At 45.7% G+C, this 27688-nt stretch overlaps 1 protein-coding gene across 2 annotated transcripts; it reads left to right on the top strand.

Moving 5' to 3' along the window:
• Positions 1-4808: 4808 nt before the first annotated feature.
• LOC310691966 (von Willebrand factor A domain-containing protein 5A-like) lies at positions 4809-27566 on the top strand. Of its 2 annotated transcripts, XM_083472284.1 has the most exons (19): positions 4809-4895; positions 5728-5853; positions 6362-6461; positions 7807-8009; positions 9087-9309; positions 16323-16495; positions 16822-16939; positions 17696-17868; positions 18367-18455; positions 19703-19847; positions 20393-20472; positions 20894-21008; positions 21661-21825; positions 22430-22533; positions 23185-23387; positions 24009-24236; positions 26417-26544; positions 26730-26853; positions 27096-27566. In XM_083472284.1, exons 3-19 carry the CDS (start codon positions 6386-6388, stop codon positions 27173-27175), a joined length of 2427 nt encoding a protein of 808 aa, XP_083328410.1. In that variant the 5' UTR covers positions 4809-4895; positions 5728-5853; positions 6362-6385; the 3' UTR covers positions 27176-27566. The 2 variants fall into 2 exon arrangements, with proteins under 2 accessions (XP_083328410.1, XP_083328409.1); XM_083472283.1 differs by lacking the exon at positions 5728-5853.
• The last annotated feature ends 122 nt before the right edge of the window (positions 27567-27688 follow it).

Raw genomic sequence — 27688 nt, 5'->3', positions numbered from 1 at the left:
TTCTTATGTTAATTTACAAATATAACAGCTGAGCAACTCCAACAGCCAAATTCTAATACTACCTCCCACGTCAGACAGCCTCCCAAATTTTGTTAGCTTAAAGGTAAAGGGACCCCTGACCATTAGGACCAGTCACGGATGACTCTGGGGTTGTGGCGCTCATCTCGCTTTATTGGCCGAGGGAGCCGGCATACAGCTTCCAGGTCATGCGGCCAGCATGGCTAAACCGCTTCTGGTGAACCAGAGCAGCGCATGGAAACGCTGTTTACTTTCTCACCGGAGCGGTACCTATTTATCTAGTTGCACTTTTACATGCTTTCGAACTGCTAGGTTGGCAGGAGCAGGGACTGAGCAAGGGGAGCTCACTCCATCGCGGGGATTCGAACCGCCGATATTCTGATCGACAAGCCCTAGGCTCTGTGGTTTAACCCACAGCACCATCCATGTTAGCTTACAGTACCCTAATTCAGTTCTCCTTAGCCATTGTCTCCCTTCACATAGACATCTCACCATTCTTAGGTATTTCAGGTATTTATTGGCCAGTCAAAAAAGAAAAAAAGAAAAAAAGGAAAATGCTCTAACAATCCGTTCCTATGGAAACACAATGCTACACTTATAAGGAATAGATATTTTTATTGTGCCAGCCCTGCACCTGTATTTTGGAACCCCCTGCTTATTGATACTAGGCAGCGCCTGCTTAAAACAGGTTTGTTTAGGCAAGCCTATCCACACATGTAGAAGTCACATGCAAACTGGAACACCTAAATAATTGTACACCAGTACAAATGACAAGTATATTGTAACTATGTGCAATAAATGTAGAATGTTTATCAAGGCAAGCACATCTCTTTTGTCTGGGGCCTAACTGCCCTCACACAGAAGTAAAAAAAAAGAAAGAAAGGGATAATTCTTATGTATTGAGCTCCATGGGTGAAGAAGGGTGGAACACTAATATATTAATATAATAAATAGATACATGGCGAGACTGAGTCAATATATGATTAATAAACTATATGGTGAAAGAGGATTGCTGATGTATTATAGATGGGAGGGAAGTTTGGAGGCTGTGAGAATGAAGCAATATATTTATTTATTTAGAAAACTATTTAAATATCACCAGTTGATAAATACAGTGGTACCTCGGGTTAAGTACTTAATTCGTTCCAGAGGTCCGTTCTTAACCTGAAACTGTTCTTAATCTGAGGTACCACTTTAGCTAATGGGGCCTCCCGCTGCCGCCGTCATGCGATTTCTGATCTCATCCTGAAGCAAAGTTCTTAACCGGAGGTACTATTTCTGGGTTAGTGGAGTCTGTAATCTGAAGCGTCTGTAACCTGAAGCATCTGTAACCCGAGGTACCACTGTAAATCATGCTAGTGGGCAACAATATATACAATAAAATGGGAAACATCATAAAATGCTAAAAAAGACCATTAAAATGAGTAGCTTTTATATCTATCATCTATCTATCATCTATCTATCTATCTATCTATCTATCTATCTATCTATCTATCTCTCATGTTAACAGTTACATAAACCTGTCTATATTAAAAGGTCTTGGAGAGATGCCTGAGAATGAAAAGCAAGGGTGGTTGCTGAATCTCCACAGCACAGGACTGGTGACATTCAATGCCCCACTTCTAGTGGAGATCTGTTCGGTCTCTGTAACGTGGGAACAGCAAGTGGCACTGAAAAGTAGGCTAGGTTGCGAGAAAGACAGAGAGGGAGCAAGAGAGAACAAGAGAGCGCATATGATTTCATAGGAAATGTAGTATATTTGACAATTATGACCATAACTAGCTGTATGCAGTCTGCTGTGCTGTTGTATTAAGCAGAGGCGGGGGTGGGAAATCTTATGGTATAGAGTGGTACCTCGGGTTAAGAACTTAATTCGTTCTGGAGGTCTGTTCTTAACCTGAAACTGTTCTTAACCTGAAGCACCACTTTAGCTAATGGGGCCTCCTGCTGCTGCTGTGCTGCTGCTGCACGATTTCTGTTCTCATCCTGAAGCAAAGTTCTTAACCTGGTAATATTTCTGGGTTAGCGGAAACTGTAACCTGAAGCGTATGTAACCCGAGGTACCACTGTAGTTATAGACACAGTTCAATAGAGCTTACTCCCAGGTAAGTGTGTATAGGATGGCAGATTTAGTATAATGGTGTTGCCAAATCTGTAGCAACCTTCACAGCAGCAACAGCTCATAGCAGGTGGGCAGCACTAGTGTCCTCTTTGTGGCAGCGGTGCTTTGCTCCTTAGGCCCCAAAGGGATGTAGCAGTAGTGAGGCTGGGAGAGCTTCAGGTTGGTGGCAGCAGTCCCACAGAGCCCTGCCACCAACTTGGAGCCGCTGCACTGACCTTGCTGCCACCTCACCCCACCCCACCCCTATCCTGACAAGTATAGCACTACCACTCAGAGGATGCTACCGCTGCTATTTCACAGTGCAGTCCTCTAAATTCCAGCCGAGGTCAATCCTGGCCCTTGTACGCATTCAATTGGACATTTGCTAGCCCTCTAGCTATAGCACAGAGCTTTCCAGACTGTGTGTCATGACATGTTAGTGTGTCAGCTGCAGTGTGCAGGTGAGTCGCGAAACACTCCCTGCACTACTCCTGGAGCTGGAAAGGGGTTAGTTAGACTCCGGTTTGCTAGTAAACCTGAATTACTGTGTTGCGAAATGATGCATGTCTAAAAAGTGTGTCACCAACATGAAAAGACTGGAAGGCTCTGCTATAGCAAGTCACAAGTGAGGGGTTTTATGTGTGTGTGGATTAGGCTTAAAGCACTTGCTGTTTCAACTGATTTGTAATGCCAAACAGGCCCAAACATTCATTCACACTATGAAGGCCTTTATTTAGTTTTGCTTTCTACAATTGCACCAGGTTAATGTCTAGCAATATTTTTTTTGCCTGCGTTTCTGAGTACAGAGTATACCATGAGAAATCACACACACTAGAAAAAGTTTGAAACTCCCCCCTCCTCTGCCCTGAACGCTTCTGTGTTTCCCTTCTGACACCAGCTGTGTCATTTGCTTGTTGGTATTATTAAACGGAGACGGCTGAGAGGCAGCAGCTGTGTCTAAGGGACTGGAGAGTTGCCGTACCTGATAATCAGCTATTTGGCAAAGTTCATTCCAAACTTAGTTTGTGCACCTGACAACACCTTTTAATTGAGCCTGTCGCCAGTGCTGCCTCTGACAATTAAGCCTAATTGCAGGATCTTGGCTTGGTTTCCGCTTTGGGGAGGAGCCCCTTTGGGAACTGACACTAAATGGCAAGAACGGCATTCAGGTAAACACAAGTTACAGTAAATGCCACTCACAAAGTTAGATCAGAGTTTGGGGCTGTTTCTCAATACAGATTAGAAAGTTTTAATCAAAGCGTTTGAGCTTGGGTGGTTTACTCATTTTACTTTATGTGAGGCCACTCACATAGTGAGGGCAATGGGTACTTTGTGCTCTATGACTCCATGTGTTAAAAGCAATCTGAATTCTGTGGGTTGAATAAAGAAGGCAAATTCACACATCACTGTTTCTGTCCCATCTAATCCCCTCTCCCCACAAATAACCATTTTGTTTGTCCCGTTTTCTACTTGACCATTATGAGCGTATGTGTGAAAGGGAAACAGTTTGATCATGGCAGTAAATATGATATGGCCACACATGGAGGTCACTGTAACTTGTTTTCTACATGCCAGCATTGACCACTGTAACCACATTCAAGCATTACTTTGTTAACTCCAACACGTGAGAGGGGGCAGTGGGGACCAAACACATTAGATTTGCCTCTCGCCATTGTTGTTTCTGTCACATTTCAAGTCATGGAAGGCAGCAATCTGAAGCTGTGAGACTTCAGAATCTGCATGGTGGGATTCTGTAGGAGAGAAGGAACTGCCAGAAATAGTCGAATTGGTTCTCTTTGTTAAATTAATTGCCTGAGCCAAGTCTGTTAAGCATCTCCTTGCATTACTGAAAAAAGCTGGCCAAGCACAGGTGTGTTGTCATAGAAACTATGAGCTCAAGATGCTTCCCAAAGATGGGGGCAGGCCGCTGCCTAATCCCCGGCTGGAGGTGATGTCATCCTGAGTGGAAGGAGAACAGCAGGCCAGGGTCCAGTCTGGTCTTAATCTGGGGCTGGGAAGACATGGAAGCTTGTCTTGCTCTTTGTGCAAAGAGTCCAAGGCTTTGTGTTTGCCCCCTGCCTCAGAACCTAATGAGGGAGAGAGAGAGCTGTTTGGGTGTTAATGCTGCAAGCTCATCAAATGTATCCTCAGTCTGGAAAGCAGGCAGCCTTATTATTATTAAACTTTGTATACAGCCCTTCATCCCAAAATCACAACACAAAAATACAAAATGAGAACACAATGATCTATAATAAAACCAAAGCAAGAATAAAAACAAACCAATAATCCCACTCTCACAAACATATTTTAAAGGCCATAGAATGTCAATCAGCCAAATGCCTGGCTGAAGAGAAATGTCAATAATCTGCCTGCATCAGCCTTAACTTTCATTTTCTTTTTTTAAAAAACAAAATCAACTATTCAAAACAATGTTTGGCTGTTCGGGATTAGAACTCGTTTTGAATGTTACACACCGCTTCCAGACAGGAACTTTTTGTGGAATCAGTGCTGCTCACACAGGCAAGTTTTCCCCAGCACCCAGACAGCACTGTCAAGACAATGCCAGACAGTGCTAGCCTGCATTTTAATCTGGACTGCCCCTACACACACACACACACACACGAAATAAAATGAAAATATTAGGAGGCATTTGCTCTAAAATGCTGGTGAATTTTATTCCACAAGCTGATGTAGCATCAAAGAGCATGCAACATCCCTGGATTCTGGTTGCAGGGAGAGCTTTGGAGCCTCAGGTGACTAGATCCTCTGCCTCGCTGTGAGTATAATCATTCCCCTGCCTGGAGTCCCTTTGAATTCTGAGTCCTTCCCATTAATGCTGCACTAAACAATCTTCATGGCAGTCTAGAGTCTAGACCATCTCATCCTCTGCATATGTAGCTCCACTGCCCCATTCTCTTCATCATGCAAAGCTTCTTCTCTTGAGAAACTCAACCCCTGACCTAGACTTTGTCTCCAAAACTACTGCATTCTGAGTTTCTCTGGAAGGGCCTTAGAAATGTGCCTTGCCCTCCATTGCAGCAAGACCCTTCATCCTGTTACTGCTTTCTTGTTCCAATGCGGGAACCTGCCTTATAAACTGAGTGAGGCCACTGATCCATTTAGCTCTGTATTGTCTACACTGTCTGGCAGTAGCTCTCCAGAGTTTCTGGCTAGGCGTCTTCTCCAGCCCTACATACAGAAGCTGGGGATTAAATCTGGGTCCTTCTGTGTACAAAGCAGATGCTCTACCACTGAGGCAAAGCCCTTCCCCAGCCATTATTATAGGACTGATGGAAAGAAGCAGAAATCCTTACCTCCTCCTATTGCCTGGGCATCCCTTAGAAATTCCTGAATGTTTAGTAAGAATCCCTTGAGCCATGAAGAGTGGTGCTCAGTCAGACCATTTTAACTCTTCCTGTCACTGAGCTGCTCTCTCCCTCTTCCTCCTCTCTGATAAGACTGGTGATTAAATGTGCAAAAGTATATGGCTCTACTTATGCATTTAAAAACAATACATTGAGGGTTTGACTTGAGGAGGGGGAGAGGGCATGCTAGTCTCACCCTCCCACATTGCTGCACATGATGGACCCTCTGCTCCTGTTTTCCAGGGACACTCCTGGATTTACAGAAGCCGTCTCAGTTTCTGATTACATCCCACTTTTCTTTAGAGTGTTCTTATTTTCATTGGAAAAATGTTGGAGGGTATGGAATTATTTGACCCCTGAGCCAAGAAGGTAAATAACAATACAACCTTTAGAAGACATCTGAAGGCAGCCCTGTAGAGTTTTATTATGTTTTGATATATGTTGGAAGCCACCCAGAGTGGCTGGGGCAGCCCAGTCAGATGGGCAGGGTATAAATACGTAATAAAATTGTTATTGTTGAATCGGATGTCCCTATTTTCATTGGAGAAATGTTGAAGGTTATGACATGACCATCCATGCTTGACTGATGACTCTTCCAATTCTACAGTTCTATGAGTTTATATCACAGGGAGCCTTGCTGTTACTGGAAGTTGCCTTGCACACACTTTATGAATGGTATGTGTTTTGTGTGCATATTGTAACATATTTTTGCTAGGTCTGCCCTAGCAAATTAATTAATGTGGGTGTTGTTTCTGTTTTTGTGTGGGAGAAAGACTCTGCCATGTCTGTATGCAGAGAGATGCCCCCATTTATGTCAATCAACAAAGCAAGGTCAATCCATCTTGCAATGCATGCTGCTTAATTTGGCTCACCACAGGTACGGTCTCTTCCCCAAACAAAGATGGATGAAGACGCGTGGAATGAAAGGCCTCCACCACCAGAAATGCCAAGCAGAAGACTAGTATATCCTCAAAAAGGTAGGTTGGGACAGTGTTTCGGATGTGTGTGTGCATGCTTAACTGTACACAGGAGTTGTGGTTATTGGCTTATGTAGTGCGGTAGGAGAGCTGAAAAAGCTTCACATCTGGCAACCAAGACACACCTTTGGTTTCAGATAGTACATGGGTAGACAAGTCTAAAAAACCCAGGACACAATTTTTTTTATAGCCCTCTAGTGTCTATAGTGGCTCATTTACCAGAAGTAATTTATTTAGTGTTGACTCTGGAAGTGTATATTCGATTCTGACCAAACTAAGTCTCCTGATGTAAATTGTGACTTAGGAGACTTAGTTTTTCTTTTTAACAAGATGGTATCTACTGTTGTCTCACTGAAATTTCTAATTATGCTTTAAAGATATCTATACACTGATTTTATAATTTTTTTGGGGTGTAAATTTATGAAATGTGGATGATAAATATTCAAATAAATAGCCTGCTCAGGACCAGGTTCCTTGAGAGACCTCCTTATCTCATAGTTTTCCAGTAGTTCACTGCAGTCTGCGGGAGAGCTGCTTCTTTAAGTTCCAAAGATCTCAGACTCCCACTTCACAGTAACTGGGAGAAGGGCTTTTGGTGTGGCTACTCCTATTATGTGGAATGGCATTTCTGTGGAGATGTGACATGCAGTGCCGGATTTGTGTATAAGCTAAACAACTATAGCTTAGGGCCCCACTCTCTTGGGGCCCCCCAAAAAATTAAAGGAAAAAACCTCTGGATGTACATTTCCAGAATATAAGATAAAAAACAAATAAAATAAAACCTACATACAGCAACATTTCAGTTCAATGATTACTTTGATAAAATCCATATTTTGTTATGTGCAAATGGCTTTAGATACTTATTAGGTCCATAAATTACCATATAGCATATATTCAACACAAAAAATAGTTACTGTTTGTTGTTGGCTAAGGACAGCTGGACATATAAAGGGCCCCATTACCTTCAGTAGTTTAGGGCCTCATCAAACCCTGGTAACATGCACCCCCTAGTTGCAATTTTCAGAAACAACTGAAAACATTTTTGTTCTGACCAATGCTCCCCCCCCTAAAATAATGTTTAGGGGTACTCTCATTTTGACTCAAGAAAATCACCATTTTACAGTTCAAATCGGGAAAAATAAATACAGTAAAATCGAAAAAAAGCACAAAGATTCACAAATTGTTTAGGGGTATGCGTACCCCTGCGTCCCCCCAGAAAAAAAGCAGTGGTTCTGACAACCTTTCCAGCAAGGGTGTGTAGGTTTTTGCCGTGGATGTCTGTCTGCTTTGTAATGTACTTAAATGTATCCCTCTTTTAAAGCTCTTTGCTGTTTCTGTGCCTCAGTGCCCTTGCAAAGCATCTCTGTAGCTGTGGCGATCAAAGGCTTCGTGGCAGATGTTGTGTCTGAACTTCATTACAAGAATGAGGAGAAGATCCCTCTGGAGGTTGAATTTGTCTTTCCCTTGGATGCTGATGCTGCTGTCTACGCCTTTGAGGGCCTAATGGGTGAGACAAAAATTGAGGCCCAGATCATGGAGAAGGAACAGGTGAGAGGGCTCAAGGTAGTGTGGGAGGTTGGGGTGGGGATGGAGGTTCTGGGGATGCTGAAGGCCATGATTGGCATGTCTCCAAACCCTTTGAATCAAGAGTTTTAAACCATTGTTTAAAAATGTATTTACTGCACTTATAGGTCATCCAGTAACAAAACGTTCTCTAGGCCGCTTGCTGCCACTTGTAACAAGCAACAATTTATGCACTCACAGTCAACAAACAACTTCAGCACAGTGGAATTAACCGTCAATCAATATATAAATTATTGACTAAATTTTTGATTGAATTTAAATCCTCCCTCCCTCCCCCCCGCCAAAAGTAGCTCAGGATGGCAAACATATTCACAATTTAAAAACAAAATTCAGAAATGATTACAAAACAGTGGTACCTCGGGTTAAGTACTTAATTCATTCCAGAGGTCTGTTCTTAACCTGAAACTGTTCTTAACCTGAAGCACCACTTTAGCTAATGGGGCCTCCCGCTGCCGCTGCGCCACTGGAACACAATTTCTGTTCTCATCCTGAAGCAAAGTTCTTAATCCGAGGTACTATCTCTGGGTTAGCGGAGTCTGTAACCTGAAGTGTATGTAACCTGAAGCGTATGTAACCTGAGGTACCACTGTATTCTAAAAACAACCACTGTTAAAAACTACATAAACAACACCTAATGCACAGCATGCAGCTCCCTCTCCCTTTGTTTGTAGAGAAGAAGTATGGTAGGGTTGCCATATCTCGAAGAGCAAAAAAGAGGACAGCCCAAGATGCTGCCAGCCCGAGCTGGGGAAAGAGGCGTGCGGGGATGCGGGGGTGCCTCTGCTGCACATGTGTGCCTCTTTCCCTAGCTCAGGCTGGCAACAGCCATGGTGTGCAGAGCAGCCTGAGCTTTATGACTTTATGATAAGATTGAAGAAATCAGAAAGGCATCTGAGGTGAAATTAGCAGCAACTCCCCTCCAGACAAGTTTCTGGCTGCCACTGTGACCCCCACCCCATCTATTTCTCCTTGCCCTTGTCACATCTCTTTCCACCTTTTCACATCTCTTTCTTTTTCTTTCTGGTCTCTCAACATCTTCAGGCACAGGCACTGTATGAAGATCGGTTGGCCGTGCTCGAAGCATCTGTGTTTTTTGTGAGGGACCCCAAATCCAGAGACATTTTCAAATGCATGCTGGGTAATCTTCCACCAAGTGGAGAGGCCACACTGAAACTGTGCTATGTCCAGGCACTGGCTCCCGAGCCTGATGGGGCAGTCCGCTTTGTCCTGCCAGTTGTGCTGAATCCTCGCTATGCACTTCAGGGTAAGAAACAGTAGCTGCTAATCTTTGCCCCAACAAAAAGCCTGCCATCAAGATGATTGGCTGTGTCCCAATTGGCTGCCAGGTTAAGCAGCTGTGTGTCCCATGGCTACTCACACTTCTTCCCATCCATCTGTCTCGAAGGACAATGGAGTGCACCTCCAAGGGTGAAATCAAGCTGCTTTGTTAGCAGCACTGAAGTGACCTCCTCAGGGTGCAAGCCTGGGCTGTGTTTGGTTTTTTAAAAATTGTACAAGGGAAGCCCTGCTGTCCTCAGACTGCCTTGTAATTGGATTCTTAGGGTTGTGGATTCTAAAGTAGACTATTGGTCCAATCTGGGTCATGTTCTGCCTGGGTAACATCTGGTAAGTCTGCTTTTGAATCTGAGCCCCGCAAATCCCATGCCATGTGAACCTTCCTGGGGAGAGTATTCTATCATCCAGAAAACCCTTTACCTTTTAAACTTGGCATCTTTCCCCTCTGCAGGCTGGTCTGCAGAGTCAAAAGAAATGTCCATTTGCAGGTGTGGTTTGAATCCAAACCTGGTCTACAAATGGACAGCTTCACAGGGTCTCATTTCCAGTATCCATCAGTGGATGGGCACTGACAGTGAGTCCCATTGCCTGCACTAAGAAGTTTAAACTGGTAGACCCCCTTGTACAGCTGATCCCAGCGAGACACACCATTGGTATGGATCAGATCATGGCACTGTCAGTGAGCCCTACTTGCCAATGAGCAGTAGAATGCTTTAAGCTCCTGATTGTTCCTTTGCAGCCTCATCTTTTCTTGCTCCACATCTGTTGTCAGGTGTGGGACAGGTAGTGGGAGTGGGTCAAAATGGTCTCCTGTTGCAGGGATGCCAACTTGAATAAAACATTAGGGGGGAGGAGTAAGCTCCGCCATACATAATCGATCACAAGACGTGGCACATGCATATCATTTGAATGACAATGCTTATCAACTTGGGGAGGGCTGGCCCCTCAAATATTTCATGGGGGAGGGGACTGGAGGGACTTCAGCCCCTGGAAGTTGGCTCCTGTGCTGCTACGCCTGTTTTGACCCACAGGTCAGAAGTTCCCTAAGCCTCGTCAATGCTATTTGTATCTTCCCCAAAACTCCACCAATCCAGTTTCTCAGGCTAACATTTGCCTCTGTCATGGAACTACGAAGGGCAGGATTCTGCCTTCATGGACCTGAGGGAACATCTGGAAATTGGAGAAACTATTGTGGGCACCAAAAAATATCTGTTCCACAGAAGAAAACCTGGCAGTCCTCAGAGTCTCCTTTCCCAAAGAGGCAGAAAACAGCACCTGAAAATAAACAATACATGCCAACCTCCCTCCCACACAACCAGGTAACTTGCTCAACAAAACAACACAAAACTCACCTGGAAACATTTTTTTACAATTGAGAGGGGCAGGGGCTTGGTCGGCATCAAGGACACATTGGTTGAAATCCTGGATGTGGGATAATTTTTCAGAACTTAGTTGTGATGGGATGATTAGCTGCTTGTGCGTAAAATCGTGCTCCCTCAGAGTTTGTGCCACTTCACAAACCTCTGTGTGTGACAGAGCTCCACAAACATGTCTGCCCTAGTCACTTGTAGATTCCGACAGTGGTTGTTTTCGGAATCGTCTCCAACATAAGAGCTCCTTAACGGAAACCCGCCTTCTGGACTCACAGCGTGACAGTTTCCGGCGAGGCGTGGGTCTCCCTATGGGAGCTTCAGATACCTCCCCACTGTTCTCGCTGGAAGCGTCTCTGAGCCCTCCCTCCTGCTCGCATTCCCTCAGAGATCCACTCCTCCCCCTGCTGGTTCCTGCTTCAGCTGTTGAGTCTCTTCCTTCCTCCCTGAGCCCCTCCACCACCTGTCCCTCCGATGGCAGTTCCCTGACATCCACCTCCCCTCCAGGGCCCCCCTCACCCCCTCCCATTTCCTCTCCTCTGGGAGGTGAAGAGGTAAAACCCCGAAAAGAATCTTCTTCATCTTCAGACGTCTCGAACAATTCCCTCCATCGATCGCCGTCCTGGCTCGCTGAATCCTCCTCCTCCTCGGAATCTGTGAACCCCTCCAACTCCTCTTCTTCGTCGGTGGTGGCAAAGTATTCCCTCCGGAACCTCGCTACAGGCTGAGGTTTACGTGGGAACCTCTGATGAAAAGTTTCTATTAAAACTTCGTCATTGACATCCTCTGCCCTAACCCAGGTGTTTTCCGACTCCGGTTCCCCTTCCCACATTACCAAATACTCTACTTGATCTCCCTTCCACCTGGAATCGAGGATCTCCGCTACATTGTAGCTTTGTTCCCTTTCCTCCATTGCTGGTCCTCCATTGCTGGTCCCCTTCTCTGTCCCCTTTATACAGTGACAGCAATGACCTGTGGAAAACTGGGTGCAGCTTCATGTGGTTCGGTAACCGGAGTCTGAAAGCCACTGGATTGACCTGTTGTGTGATTTCAAATGGTCCCAGTCTTTTGGGTCTTAACTTCTTACAACCCCCTTTGAAGGGTAACCCTTGGGTTGACAGCCACACTTGGTCCCCCACCCTAATGGTTTCACCTTCTCTCCTGTGTTTGTCTGCCTGCCTCTTATATTCCTCCTTGGCCCTGTCTAAGTTAAGTTGGAGCTGGCGATGGATAGCTTCCATTTCTTCTACAAACTGTTCGGCAGCTGGAACGCTCCATCTCTCCCCTTCCCCCCCTGGGAAAGCCCTGGGATGGCACCCGTAATTTGCCAAAAAGGGGCTCATCCCCGTGGACACGTTCTCCGCATTGTTGTAGGCAAATTCCGCCAACGCCAACTTCTCCACCCAATCATTCTCTCTGTCATTGACGTAACACCTCAAATATTGTTGGAGGATGCCATTGGCTCTTTCCGCCTGCCCATTGGTTTCAGGATGCCGGGCCGTCGAGAAATTTACCTCTACATGCAGTAAGCTCATGAGCTTCCTCCAGAACCTGGAAGTAAATTGTTTCCCCCGGTCTGAAACCACCCTCAAGGGGGCGCCATGCAACCTAAACACATTTTCTACAAACAATTTAGCGGTTTCTTCTGCCGTGACCGCATGCGAGCAGGCTATAAAGTGTGCCATTTTGGTTAACAGGTCTACCACAACCATGATGGCTGTTTTCCCTCTGGACCTTGGCAGATCAGTCATGAAATCTATAGCTACTGCTTCCCATGGTCTTTCTGGTGTGGGTAGCGGTTCTAATAACCCTGCCGGCGCCCGCCTTTCCCCTTTGGCTCGCTGGCATTGTTCACAACTCCTCACATACTCCCGCACGTCTTCCCTGACCTTAGGCCACCAAAATTCCCTGGTCACCAGCCACATGGTTCTGTGTTGCCCAAAATGCTATCGTGCAGCTGCTTGAGTACCTTCCCCCTCAACTCTCCTTCAGGTATATATAACGCTCCCTTGTAGTACAACGCCCCGTTTCTCTCCTCAAAACCTCCGGGTTTATCTCCCTCCCTCCTGAGTCCCCTGAGTTTGTCCTGTGCGTATTCATCGTTCTCCGTTCCCTCTACCAGTTCTCTTTGCCCCACCAATGCCGCCCCACACACCCAGCGGTCCTCTGGAATGACATGTCTCTCTTCGGGTGCTCCCTCCCCCTCCAAATATTCAGGTTTACGTGAGAGAGCGTCCGCCCTAACGTTCTCTGGGCCTGGCACATAACAAATCTCAAAGTTAAATCTGGAGAACTCCTGTGCCCATCTCAACTGCCGTTGGTTGAGCACTTGTGCCGTTCTCCAATACTCTAGGTTCTTGTGGTCAGTGCACACTTGCACCTTATGTTGTGCGCCAATTAGCAGGTGCCTCCATCTCCGAAAAGCCTCATGGATAGCAAGAAGTTCTCGATCGTACACCGTGTAGTTCCTCTCGGATTTGTTCAGTTTTCGCGAAAAAAAGGCACACGGTCTCCACTCTGACTCCTCCCCCCCTGGCTGCAGGAGAAGCACCGCCCCAATGGCTCTGTCTGATGCGTCTGTTTCGACTCTCATCTTTTTTTGTAAATCCACATGCAGAAGTTGTTCTTCAGAGGCGAAGGCCCTTTTTAGCTCCTCAAAAGCTCGCTCCGCCTCCTCAGTCCAAACAAATTTCTTCTTACTGCTGAGACAGTCCGTTATGGGCGCCGTCAAGTGGGCAAAGTTTCGGATGAACTTACGGTAAAAGTTCCCAAACCCTAGGAACCTCTGCACATCCTTCTTTGTTTTGGGAGTTTTCCATTCCAGCACTGCCTGGACCTTGCCGGGATCCATAGCCAATCCCTTGTCTGACAGGCGGTACCCCAGGAACTCCACCTCCTTGGTATGAAACTGACACTTCTCCAGTTTCACCCACAGCCGGTTGTCTAGCAGCCTGCGCAACACTTCTCTGACGTCTCTCACATGCTGCTCCTCATTCTCAGAATACACCAACACGTCATCCAGGAAGGCCACACAATTCTTGTAAAGCAAAGGCCCTAGTACGTGGTTCATCAGCGATTGAAAGCACGCTGAGCCTGCTTGTAATCCAAATGGCATAACGAGATATTCAAATGCCCCCCAAAGGGGTGAACATGGTGGTTTTCCATTCATCCCCTTTCCTTATACGTATCAGATTGTACGCCCCCCTTAGGTCCAGCTTGGTAAAAATCTTTCCCTTCCGCACCCTGTTCAAAATGTCATCTATTCTAGGCATGGGAAAGGCCAATGGTTCTGACACTGCGTTTAAGGCCCTGAAATCACACACAAGCCTCGGCTTGTTCGTGTTTTTTTTATCCACAAAAAACACTGGACTCCCCCCCACTGCCCTTGACTCTCTGATGAAACCCCTCTTCAGGTTCTTGTCGATGAATTCTCGTAACTCCTGCATTTCTCTGTCTGACATGGCATACAACTTGCCTACAGGGAGCTGTGCCCCAGGGAGTAAATTGATTTGACAATCAAAGGGTCTATGCGGGGGTAGTTGGTTAGCTTACCTTTCGCTGAACACGTCGCTGAGATCTGCGTATTGTTGTGGTACCTTCACTTTCTCTGTTACTTCCGTCCCTGCTAGGGTGGCTTGGGCTCCTGCTGAACCCTTTCCCTCCCTGCAGTGTTCTAAGCAATGTGCGGAACCAAAGGAAACCACTCTCTGATGCCAGCCCACCAGTGGATCATGTAACGCCAGCCAGCTCATCCCCAAAATAATGGGAGCCCCTCCCAAGGTAGCCACATTAAACGCTATCAGTTCCGTGTGCCTTGCCACCTTCATTGTCATTGGGACGGTCTGCAAGCTGACTTCCCCTCCCAACAGCTCCCTGCCATCGATCGTGGTCACCTGCAGGGGGTTGCTTAAAGGGATCGTCTGTATCTGGTGTTCAGCTGCAAACTCCTTGCTCATGAAATTGCAGGAGCTGCCTGAGTCCAACAGCGCCTTAATCTTCAGAGGGTATCCGTTTTGCAACTCTAGTGACACCTCTATCACTAGGGCAGGTTTGGGGGGTTCTGGCGTGGGCACTTTCACTGCTCTTTGGCCTGGCTGCTGTACCCTGACGGTGGCAGCCAGGCGTTGGCTTTTACTTGCTCCGATATCTCTTCCACTCCTCCCTCAACAGCTCCCACCATTCCTTGCCATTCCTTCCTCTGGGGGCAGACTCTGGCAAAGTGACCTGGCTGTTGGCAGAGATAGCATTTCCGGGCGCCTTTTCCCTCCTTCCTACCCCCTTCGCTGGGCTTTGAAACTGCGCGCGCGCGCGCTGTTCCGATTTCCATCGGCTCTGCCGGCGGGAAAGCTGGCTCAGGAATGTCTGGAATGCGGAACTCCTTCCAACGTTCCCCTTTACCTTCCCGCCTCTCCAAGGCTCTTGCCTCCTGGCGCGCTCCTATGGTCAGCGCAGATTTGGTCAGCTGATCCATAGACACCGCCCTGGGGCTCCGGGACAACTCGTCTTTCACAGCCGAAGAAAGACCTTCTTCAAATAGCATCTGAATGGGTGCCGCCGATAAATCCCACCCCAATCGGTGAACCAGCATGGTAAACTCAGTCCAGTACTCACGGACAGATCTGCTTCCCTGCTTGCAAGCCATTAGCTGTCTGCGCACCACTCCCTCCTCAATATCGCTGGAAAACATGATATCCATTGCACGAAAGAACTTCATGGTGTCCTTTAGGACGTCATTGTGCGTTGCCATCAGGGGTCGAACCCAGTCCCTTGCCCCCCTCTCAAGATGCCCAATCACGAAAGCAACTCGCGATTCCTCATCAGGGAATTCATCAAACTGCACATTAAGGGCATATTGCATCTCTGTCCTAAAGGCATGGTAGTCCTTGGGGTCCCCCCCAAACTTCTGCACCAATCCTGGTACCTTTCTGGGGAACTGGGTGGCTCTCCCCTTCTTGTCTGCATCCTGAGCCCTTCTCTCCTCAAGCCTCGCCGTCTGCAGCGCAAGTTGGATTTCCAACGCTCGGTACCTTTCTTCCAAGCTTGGACCAGCTCCAACCCCTGCTCCTTCGGTTCCGGCTGGGTCGCTCATGATGCCTGCTCCTGCACAAACAGCTTACAAAGACTGTCGGAATGCTGTGATGGGATGATTAGCTGCTTGTGCGTAAAATCGTGCTCCCTCAGAGTTTGTGCCACTTCACAAACCTCTGTGTGTGACAGAGCTCCACAAACATGTCTGCCCTAGTCACTTGTAGATTCCAACAGTGGTTGTTTTCGGAATCGTCTCCAACATAAGAGCTCCTTAACGGAAACCCGCCTTCTGGACTCACGGCGTGACAGTTTCCGGCGAGGCGTGGGTCTCCCTATGGGAGCTTCAGATACCTCCCCACTGTTCTCGCTGGAAGCGTCTCTGAGCCCTCCCTCCTGCTCGCATTCCCTCAGAGATCCACTCCTCCCCCTGCTGGTTCCTGCTTCAGCTGTTGAGTCTCTTCCTTCCTCCCTGAGCCCCTCCACCACCTGTCCCTCCGATGGCAGTTCCCTGACATTAGTGTATACATCTGAGAAGGTCATTTTGCTCATGTTCTCTCATGGCATTGATTGTGTCCCTGTGCAGGGTCAGAAGAGAGCAGCTTCGTACAGGACATACCACGAGTGCCTGAGAGGGAGCTCCCCTACAAGCTCAGCCTCAGTGCTACACTGCATTCTCCATATGGAATCTCTAATGTGAAGTCAAATTGCACCCTCACACCCCTGCAGTATGCAACAGAAGACCACACTACAGCCCAGGTAAAGGATGCTGAGGTGGGGTGGTATTCAGTGCTACTCAGAACAGATCTACAGAAGTTAATGAACATGACTAATTAGGGTTCATTAATGACACTGGGTTGACTCTGAGTAGGTCTGGGTTTATGTCAGCCCATAGTGAAGAGTTGGCATTAAGGGCTTTCAGGAAGAGCATGCTTTTCTTCCTGAAGGCCTGAATACAACTTGACCTTATAGGTTCCCTGTAAAGGGAAAACTGAGCTGCTACTGCTGCTGCAGTCTTTTGGAACTAGCATGATGTCATACCCAGGTTTCAACTCTTGCTTTTGCTTATCGTACTCCTGCCAAAGATTTCCCTCACTGAAGGCTACTGCTTTAATCGAGCTGTGGAGCTGCTGATATATTACAAGGAGGTGGTTCGTAAGCCCAGTCTCCTGCTAGAGGTTGGGAAGCCAGGAGCAGATCCAGGTGAGCAAGGGCTAGAGTTAAGGATGAGCAAATCTGTCAATTTCAGTTTCTTGTTTTCCTAAGTTCAGTTCACCACTTTTCTGTATTAGTTTACAATTATTTTTACTCACAGTAATTTTTTTAGTACAGTCATACCTCGAGTTGAATGAGCTTCGGGTTGAGCGCGTTCAAGCTGCGCTCCGCGGCAACCAGGAAGTAACGGAATGCATTACTTCCGGGTTTTGCCGCTCGTGTATGTGCAGACGCTCAAAATGACATCACACGCATGTGCGGAAGCAGCAAAACACGACCTGCGCACGCACTGACGCATCTTGCGTTCCGTTAGGGATGCGAATGGGGCTCCAGAAAGGATCCCGTTCACATCCCGAGGTACCACTGTACATTTTCCTAATGTACACTTTATTTTGAAAGCATTTCTACCCATATAATACATTTTTCTATGCTGTTTTTACTAAAAAATATGCATTTTTATGCACAATTGAATGTATGCATTCTGTACACTTTTTAAAATGGAGAACTGCATTGCATAATTGAGAGAAGTATGGATTTTGAAATATAGCTGCATTTTGGTTTGTTTATTGTATCACGAACTGCAAATAACTGAATTCTTCCCCATCCTGGTGGAAAGGGAGGTCTTGGAAGCAGAGCTTGGGCTGGGTACATGAAATGCAGCTTGTCCAGTACAATGACTAGGGAACAGCCTTGGGTGGAAATGTCTGCTTACTCCAATCTCTTTTTCCCTGTCTCATAATACAGGTTCACTGATGGGAGACCACGTGCTTTTGCTTACCCTGTATCCCAGTCCTCCTGCCCCAAAGCCAGGCTTGAATGCAACAGGCGAATTCCTGTTCTTGATGGATTGCTCTAGCAGCATGAGCTACAGCACCAGAAGTAACTCTGAAGCCACAACCCGCATTCAGAGTGCCAAGGTGCCACCTGGCTAGATGAAAGGGATGTGATGGAAGAACCTATAGCCAAGGGAAGATGATATGTTGGGTTTACAGGAGAGGAGATTAAAGGGAGGTGGTTAAACTCACAGCCATAGACGACTAGATTGCATGCAGACTGAACTTCCAGTTTCAAGATGAAATTTTCCATTACTCATTTATGGAAAAGACATGGGATGGGATATCCCTTTCTTCCTGCTTGACTATGATGGATGTTTTGTGTACCTCTTGCTTCAAGAATTAGAGTGGCAGCCAGTTTAATGTAATTCCAGACAGGCTGATAAAGACTATTTAGGGATCTGACTCTCATGGGTAGAATAGAATTCGGTCCTATAGGCAAGGTGAGATCAGATGGGCAGAGAGTGATGCATGGAAGCGTATGGGTCTAGGTTAGGACTGAGGGCTTTATTGCTGAGACAGTGTCAACAGTCTAGTTTGGGACAGCTAGGTGACCCAGGGTGACAATACCTTTTGCCTTAGGAGACCCTGATTTTCCTTTTGAAGAGTCTTCCTCTGGGATGTTACTTCAACATCTATGCATTTGGATCCTCCTATTACTCATTCTACCGGTAAGTGACCAAGTATTATTTATTTATTTTGTTCATCTTCCCAAAGGAAGCCCAGGATGACCAACAGCATAAAAAGATACTACACATCATAAAACAACAATAGTACTACGTAATACCATCCACTTGTCCTCCATTCTCCATCTCTTGCTTTCTGCAGCTTTGCTTCCCTTAACTGGTGTTCTTGGGTTCCCAGATGTTGTTGGGTTACAACTCTCAATGGCCAGGGATGATGGGAGTGGTAGTCCAACAATGTATGGGACCCAGGATGAAGAAGGCTGCCTTGAACACAGCCTCCAGTTTATCAATGTTTGTTCTTTTATTTTTTTACTCCTCTTCCTACTATTAGTTTGCTTTCTTATTTGCCCTTCATCATAAGATCCCAGGGTGGGTTGCAACCATGCAAACATACAATATTAAAATTGGTTACAACAATTTAGTCAACTAATATACTGCTTACTGTATATAAAAATCTCAATGTAGTTTGCAATATAAGGAGCCAAAGATTCTAAAATATCAAAATCTCTAAAACATACATGGGGGTGTAGAGTAGACCCATTGAAATTAATGGACCCTAACATAGTCATGTTTGTTAATTTCAGTAGGTGTACTCTGAGAAAGTTGACTACTACCCACAAGGTGTAGGGTTTATCTCATTGCTTTCTGCTTTTAGCAATTTCATTGGGGGGGGGGCTGAACAAAGGGTCCTAGAGGGGTCTCCACCTCCTTTCCAAAGCTGGGAAAGAGCCCCCATGTCTCTTTTCCAAAGCCCAGCACCTCACTTGCAGGGCTTGGGGAAAGTAGCATAAGGGCTGGTGGGGGAGATCAAATGTTCCCGAGGACCACTAAAAAATGCCTCGAGGGCAGGATGCAGCCTTCAGGCCACCCAGTTCTATTTATTCAGAATTGTCCTTTAAGGCACCTTCTTTGATTGTTCATAGTATACTAATTAAGCAAATTTGATCCAGTGGTTTAAAAGTGGACAATTAATTAAAATACCTGTTGCCAGCATCTATTTAAGAGAGAAACTGGCAAACCTAAGTGGGTTGGCTTTTGATTTCATTAGGTTCTGGGGAGCCAAGCATCCACAAATTCGTTTTTTTTTAAAGCACACTTTTTAATTATTATACTTATATTGGGATTTGTTAAATAAAGTATGCAGCTCTGGGATTAATGGGTGTGTGGAAGTGGGAATATAGTACAGGAGAGCAGTCCTTTGCATTACTTTTACTCTCTGACGACCTCTGCAGGAAGAGTGTAAAGTACACACAACAGACCATGTTGGAGTCCCTGCGGGGGGTGTTGGACCTGCAGGCTAATTTGGGTGGCACAGAGATTCTGCAACCACTGAAGGCCATTTACAGCCAGCCATGTAGAGAAGGATATGGCCGTCAGGTAAATTCATCACACCTTCATGTATGTGAAATAAATTAATTGCAGTTCCATGCGGCTACATACCCATTGCCTTTAATTTATCTCCTCTCTTCATGGTATAATCTCAACCAATACAACAAGGGCAAAAAAAGTAGTCTCAGCTAGTTTCATCCCTGTTTGACAGGTAGGAGATGTAACCCCCACCGCCCAAATTATATCTGCTCAAATGACAACACCCTGGCTATTCACTTAAAACAAATGATTTCCTTTGTTTGATTTAAAAAAGAATTACAATCAGATGGTATATACAGTTAATGAAATAAATTAAATAATATACTACTGTATTTTAGAGAGCCAAGTTATGATCTCAAGAGGGATTTGGAATGTATCCAGTGGGCTGGAAAATTGATCCTAGTTGCTGTGAACTGCAAGCAAGTCTGAACCAGGGATTCAAAACATAAATACAACTTTGTTCCTCCCCAAGGGATAGAAGAAGTGTGTGTGTGTGCGTGTGTGTGCGTGCACAGACTTCCAAGTTAACTTTATACACCCCTATTTTTCTCCAGGTTTTTGTATTCACAGATGGAGAGGTATCTAACATAGATGAGGTCATTGCTGAAGTTCAGAGTCACAGTAAGTCCCACAGGTGAGAACAGGGTATGAGATTGTGGTAGGGTGACTGACATTTAATTTTAAGTTGTAGATAGGTAGCCGTGTTGGTCTGCCATAGTCATAGTTATACACATGTGTATCTGAAGAAGTGTGCATGCACACGAAAGCTCATACCAAGAACTAACTTAGTTGGTCTTTAAGGTGCTACTGGAAGGAATTTTTTTATTTTAATTTAATTTTAAGTAAACTAGCCCTGTGAAATGGGGTTGGAGGAAGAGTCTGGATGGATCGTGCCAGCCTTTTCAGGTCCCAGTGGTGCTTACTTGAGAAACACTCAATTTTACCCACCAGGAGTGTCACGATACTATGGTTAGCAAGCCTTGATGGTGGATACTTCTGGAAACATGCACAATGGGATAGAGTAGAGCATTGACCTTTCCCCCACTGTCATACAGATGCTTCTCCTTTGGGATTGGTGAAGGGACTTCCTCATACTTCATAGGTGGCATTGCTGAAGCAAGTGGTGGCAGAGCTGAATTCATCAGGAGCAAGGAGCAAATGCAGGCCAAGGTGAGTGTCCTGGTGTTTTGTCTCCATCACCATGATCTGACAGACCCCATCCAACACTTGGGTGAAGAGCCAGGGCTCAGTGGTTGAGGGCATGCAGAATGCCTCAGGTTCAATCCCTGCCATCTCTAGGTAAGTCTAGGAAAGACTTCTGTCTTAGCTTCTGGAGAGCTACTGCCAATCAGAATGGACCACAGATTAAGACCTTGTGGCTCTCCAGTAGTTTTTGGACTTCTACCTGGCAGGGTGGAAACAGGTTTTTAAATTGGTGTTTGAGTTACACCACCCTTTTTGCCAGCTTAAGTTACACCCGGTTGCCATGTCTCATTACTGAGCTGAGCAGGCCTGGGATACAGCCCTCTATGGTCTCACCCCCAAACACCCCCTTTTCAGGGCTCACACATAAGCTCTGCTCAGCCAATTGAGTCCCACCCAAACCAGGAGAAGGAGATACGTGTGTATTTCTTGGCTGAGCTAAGGATGAGGGAGTTAAGCTGGTGTGGTACAGCTGTGTCAGGAACCTCATACATAGCTCAGCCAGATATCCACCAGATCCTATCCCTGCCCATCCCAACAGATCTTGCTATAAGTTTTCTCCCCAAGCTATGTTTGATCTCTCGCCCCCCTTGATTGTGAGATCATTTGTGTTTCACAGGCACTGCGATCTCTGAAGTGTTCTCTGCAGCCGGAAGTGAAACACATTAAACTAGAGTGGCATTTGCCTCCTGGCCTCGAGGCTGTGCTTCTGGGGTCAAGCACTCAGGCCATCTTTGCAGGGGAACGCTGCCTCATGTACGCTCAGATCTGCGGGCAGCAACAGGCAAGTAGGCCCAATATAATGGTGGGATACATACCCGTAGTTGGTGGGCAAAATCAATGTGATGCGTGGTGTGTGATGAGGTGCACCAGAGTTGGGGGCAAAGGTGGTGGGGGAAAATGATATGATAATGTTGTGGAAACTAAACTTATCCAGGGATAACACAGGGAAATAGGTTGAGAGTGGATGGGGATGCTCTCTCTCTTCATTATGGGGAAGGCCATGTGTTGTTGTTTAGTCGTTTAGTCGTGTCCGACTCTTCGTGACCCCATGGACCAGAGCACGCCAGGCACTTCTGTCTTCCACTGCCTCCCACAGTTTGGTCAAAGAAGGCCATGTGTAGTCTGTACTAAACTTAAAATTAACTAGAAATTGCTGCCCCAATGCATCTGTCTTCTAAGGTAACTGCATCAGTTTGCCAAACGGCAGGGCTGGCCCTGCACATGAACATTCATGCTCATTTCTCTAAATCTGCCAAAATAAGAAGGTAAAGTGCTAGTTTCTCTTTAGGCTTTGTCCCTGTGAGCTACTGGCCCTTTTACACCACCCAGGGTACCCACCATTGTCAAGCACTACTTCACCTGATGCTTTTATTTCTTTCCTGCAGACCTCTGACCTCCCAGAGGGTTCTGTTGTGCTCCAGTACAGCATGCAAGGCCAGACTTTCACAGAGAAGATGGACTTTCGACTTGAAGCAGAGGAGAATGACAGGTTGGACTCCCCACCCCACTTTCCCCCTCCCCACTTTGCTCTTTACATGCAGCTGCATTGGAAAGTACTGTCTAACTTTCAAAAATGTATTTGTTTCTGAAAGCTAAAATTTGAGACCAGATATATTAAACAGATATTATAAAGAGAGGAGGAATGAAGAACCTTTGGCCCTCTGGTTGTTGTTGGACTCATTCTGCCACCAGCACCAGTCAGGATGGCCAATGGCCAGGGATGATAGGAGGCACAGTTGACAGAGCAGACTCAGGCAGGAGCTTCATCCTGTCTAATGATTAGGAACATATTGTCCTGTGAGATGATGCCAAAGGCCCTTCTAATCCAGCACGGTGGCAATTCAGATGCCTATAGGAAACATGCAGACAGGATCTGAGTCCAACAGGATTCTTCTCACTTGTGATTCCCAAAATATCACCTCTGATACTGGAGGGTAGTACACACTCATAAAGGCTAGTAGCCATTCATGGCTTTATCTTCAATGAATTTGACCTTTGAAGTTGGCAGCAGTCTATTATAATGCTGCCCACCCCCAGGGAATACCAGAAAGGGGTGGGCCATGAAGCCATCACCACCCACCACACCTTCCACTTCAAATTCTACCTTGCACTTTCCTCCCCACCCTTTGTCTCTCTACAGGCTTCCTGTTCACCGACTGGCAGCTCAGGCTGTTTTGAAAGAACTGGAGGAAACAAGATCGACAGCAAAGCAGCAGCTGGTGCTGGAGACCAGCCTGAGCTCTGGGGTGCTGTCTGCTCAGACTGCTTACGTGGTAGTGAATATGGAACGGGGTGAGCCGCTTCAAGCCCCTGTTGAATTCAGAGAGATTCCATATCCAAATAGTACGGAGCACTGAAGCATTATAGGGGAGGGGAACAGTGAAAATCAACAAGTACTGGGACTTGGAGGAAACTAGCAGAGCAGTGTGATATGACAACAGTAGATAAACTTCAAGATAGGGGGCCTGAGATTTATACTGAAACAAATAAAAGGGGCTTTGGTGATGGTATGAAAGCTGGAGAAGCACTAAGAATGACTATAGAGAATTTTTTGTGTTTGGTAGGATGGATGTAAAAGAAGCTGAAAGAATGTTGTAGACTGGCTTCCTCACCAAGGCCTCTCCACTTAAGGTGGCTATTTGTCCCTTTATTTCAGAGAGAGGCAACCTAAGGCCCAGGGGCCAATCACCTTCTCAATCCGGCCTGCGGATGGTCCAGGAATCAGCGTGTTTTTACATGAGTAGAATGTGTCCTTTTATTTAAAATGGTTTTTTTGTGGGGCATAGGAATTCATTCATCCCCCCCCCCAAATATATTCCACCCCCCCCAACAAGGTCTGACGGACAGTGGACCAGCCCATGGCTGAAAAAGGCTGCTGACCCCTCCTCTTTTTTCTTTGTCTTGTGCCTGGGATATGGTGGAAAACACCAACTTCAGTATTACTTGTGCTCGATCTCTTTTTAGGCTCTGTGTGGGCTGCTATACTCCAAAGTGATCACTGCTGTTATGAATATAAGTGCGAACCTTCCAGATGTGAGAGTATTTTGCGGAGAGCTTTAGAATTTTCCTCAAAGCTCTATTTCTCAGCATCCACCCTTTTTGCCAGCAGCACCAGAGGTTGGAGAAGTTATTCCACTACTGGAGAGTTCCTTAATGCTCAAAATGCAGTGTTTGACCATGCCAGTCTCCCAAGTAAGTGTAGGATTGCAACAGGATGTGAGTTTGCACTACATACTTTATGTGCTAAGAAACCCCAGATCATGTTGGATTTCTTAGTCTTAACGTTTACAGATTCTCCTCCCTCCTTTCCTTCTTATCAGTATCTTGGTCAAGAACTTGGAAGGATAATGTCTATTGCAGGGAGAAATCAGGTGCAGAGTGCCACCAATTAGAAGTCATTGCCAAGAGACTAGGATCTGTGGCAGGAGATTTCCCATTCTCTGACCACTTGCTGCCTCCAGAGATTAAGTCACAGAGATCTTCAGAATCACTATGTGGTATACAAATGGTTGGGCATGCAAAACAAGCATGCTTGAGAGTTGAGACAATAACTTACCTCTATTTAGCAGCATGTATTGTTGATTAATAATAAGTTTTTGGGAAAAAGCAGAAGGTTTAAGTGTCCATGCATAATAAAATCCCACTCTTAATTCCAGATTCTGTCACACATCTTATCTCTTCAATATTTGGAAAGAAGGAAAGGACTATGTAAGTGAAGGAGGGGAACTTTGCAGGTGGGGATGACTCAGTTCATTATGACTCATGTGGAATTTATTCTGTTTGCATTTATCATTTATATAATTTATAATTAATTCAAAGCCCATCCAGGTGGCTCTCACAACATATTAATCTAGAAAGCTGCAATCTATTAAAAATACACTTGGACTAAAACATCAAGGTAGCCAATAATGAGAAACTGAAAATAGAAGTTAAATACAGAGCACTAAAATATAGATTAAATGCAGCTTGGAACAGAAAGGTCTGCTTTTAAAGCTAACACTATAGGGCTCATATTTACTTATTTACTTACTTATTACTTTTACTTTTCAATTCCAGAGTGGGGAGCAAAGTAATGAAAATAATTAGAGAAAAACAGGATACAAAAATTATAAGCAGGTCCAATAAACAACAATTTATCAAGGTAAACAAGCAAAACAGCAGTAAAAATTAATATTTCAAATTTAACCAAATACCTAGATAGAAACAGACTGAAACAGATTAAAGAATGAAAAGTCTTAGCAACAGGTCTCACCTCATTTCCCCACTTTGGCAGTCACCCCCTCTCTGTCTCTCTCACAAAGAGGGCTCACTCTGTGCCAACAGACTCTCACCCTGAGGCTTTTGAGTAACTTAACATCTTTTACCCCTACTCTCCAAACTATCCAGGCTCTCACCCTGAGCAGTATAGTGAATGCCCCCTAGCATTCACCGTAATACACTTCTCTCCCTTATCCACAGTAGCAACAGAGAAAACACACACACACACACACACACACACACACACACACACACAAACAAACACACACACGGGGTAGCAATAAGCTACAGCTGGTGTTTCTCTCTCCTTCCCCATCCCAAGGAAGCTCACAGACACCAGGGTCAGTAGAGCTGTCAGCTAGAGACATGCATATGGATTTGATGGACTTCGCCATCTCTCTTCTCCTTCCCAGCTGGCACAAACAGCATTCAGAGTTTTGCCTGTACATGCACAGAGAGGGAGACCGTAAGCTGGGGCCCCCATTGAAAAGGTGCTATGTATAGTGCCTGCTAATTTGAGCCTACTTAACACCAGGTCAATGAGCCTTGGAGGCCAATCTTAAAGAATGGTTCAAATGGGTGCAGATACAGAAAGAAATGCGCTCCAATCCAAGGCATAATTTGGTGGGGAACCTCTGGCCCATGGGCCAAATATGACCTACTAGGCCTGTCCATTTGGTCTGAACCATGGTCATGTGCCCCATACCTGATGTCATATATTACCTGTTGGGCAGGTATCAGTGTGGCTTTAAAAAGTTTCCCACCCCTGGTTTAAGGCATAAAGTAGATCTGGGAAGCCTGAAAGCTCAGCTACCATGCCCAGACCTTGGGAGCTGGCAGTGGGGTAATAATTCTCTTTGCAATCATGTGGTACTGAATCCGTCTTCTTCTAAGCGCCCAGTATTCAAGGCTTCCCAAAGGCTCCCACAACATGTATCAAATGATTCCAGAATGGTGTTTTAAACAATCCTGTACACTTTCATACATTATTTCCTGAGTTCCACAGATTGTGACCTTTCTTTGTTTTCATGGATTTTCAAAACCCTTTGGAGAATAGAGGAAGAATAAAGGAAATGCTTGCAAGGTGTGCAATTTTTTCTTTATTTCCCCAACAGCAAATGAATCACTTCTCTTGAGGCTAGTCTCCCTGCAGAATGCTGATGGTTCCTGGTCCCTTGATGTCAACCTGCTCAGCATACTAGCTCTGGGTGAAGCAGCGATTCTGGGGGAAATGCCTACTCAGGTAGGACATTTGGAAAGCTCATACGCTCTTCTGTGTCTTCACCTGGATGGGCCCTTGAAGATAGAAATCATTCTTGGATCCATCCAAGGTGGGGGTCCCCATGGGGGCAGGCATTGGAGGTGTCCCTGACAGGATGAGTGAGAATCACTTGCTGTTTTCCTCCCCTTCCCTGCACATAATCTCAGGTGCTCCAAACTGCATGGACAACAGTTCTTGTCATTCTCTGGCTACATGTCCACTTTGCAGAACGTAGTGATATCTGGCAGCTATTAGAGGCAAAAGCCGTGGGATGGCTCCATGAGAGCACAGGTGAGTGTGTGTGTGGCAAAGGAGAGCAAGGAACAGTGGAGGAAGGAAATCAAAGTGTGCATTTTAATTTGTCATTTAGCTTGCAACATAAATTGTTTATTTGTTTATTTATTTTGTTCTTAGTGTGATTTTTACTGCCATTTTTACTGTGTTTGCTATGGATAGACAGCTTAGGGGTCTGTCAGGAAACTGCTTGCTGGTGCCACACTGAAATAACCATCTTGTATCCCTTTTTGTTGCAGGGCCTAAACTTGCTGAGTGTGTGAAGACTGGGAATACCTTCTTGGGATGTGACGTCAGTGCTGAGGTCTTTGGGCTCTGAGCTTCCCCCTCTTGCCAGCATAATCCTTATATATTTCACTGGAGTTTTGGCACTTGCTTTTTCCTCCCTTCAAGAGTATCTCATTGTTCCATCTGCATGCCTATTGTACTTTCATAAGCCTTCTGTCTTTTGGACTTACTTCAGATGTGTCTCTTTTCCTCAATAGGGTATCAGTTCTTCAAAGATGCTTTAACTTACTGCAGTAATATCAGTGATGTTCCCTATGCACTCCACTCATAAACATGTACTGAGAGAACAGAAAGAGAACTGTAATAGGCAACTGGATTGTGTGTGGGAAATGTTTTGGGAGAACATGTTCACAGTTTGAGTTAGGGGTTGGGTGAGTTTCAATAAAGAAAAAGGTGTGCAGGTATTTTATGCAAAGTGCAACAGTTACAACAAAATTTAGGGGTCTGGCAGGGCAAGTCCACCTCCTTCTTTAGCATCCGTTAGTATCTTAAATTTTACTCAAGGCTTCCTGCCCAGCCAACCAAATCTAGAGACGTCCCTCTG

This window comes from Podarcis liolepis, assembly GCF_965112155.1.
Source record: "Podarcis liolepis genome assembly, chromosome: 13".
In the NCBI taxonomy this organism is placed as follows: domain Eukaryota; kingdom Metazoa; phylum Chordata; class Lepidosauria; order Squamata; family Lacertidae; genus Podarcis; species Podarcis liolepis.
Note: the sequence above shows the minus strand (reverse complement) of the source record. Positions and strands in the feature narration are given on the sequence as shown.

Bases quoted from the DNA above. Each gene is read 5' to 3' on its own strand.
- LOC310691966 (XM_083472283.1), top strand. From the start codon at position 6,386: ATGGATGAAGACGCGTGGAATGAAAGGCCTCCACCACCAGAAATGCCA. The intron at 6,462-7,806 runs GTAGGTTGGGAC...TCTGTGCCTCAG, and splicing joins ACTAGTATATCCTCAAAAAG to TGCCCTTGCAAAGCATCTCT. The intron at 21,009-21,660 runs GTGAGTGTCCTG...TGTGTTTCACAG, and splicing joins AGGAGCAAATGCAGGCCAAG to GCACTGCGATCTCTGAAGTG.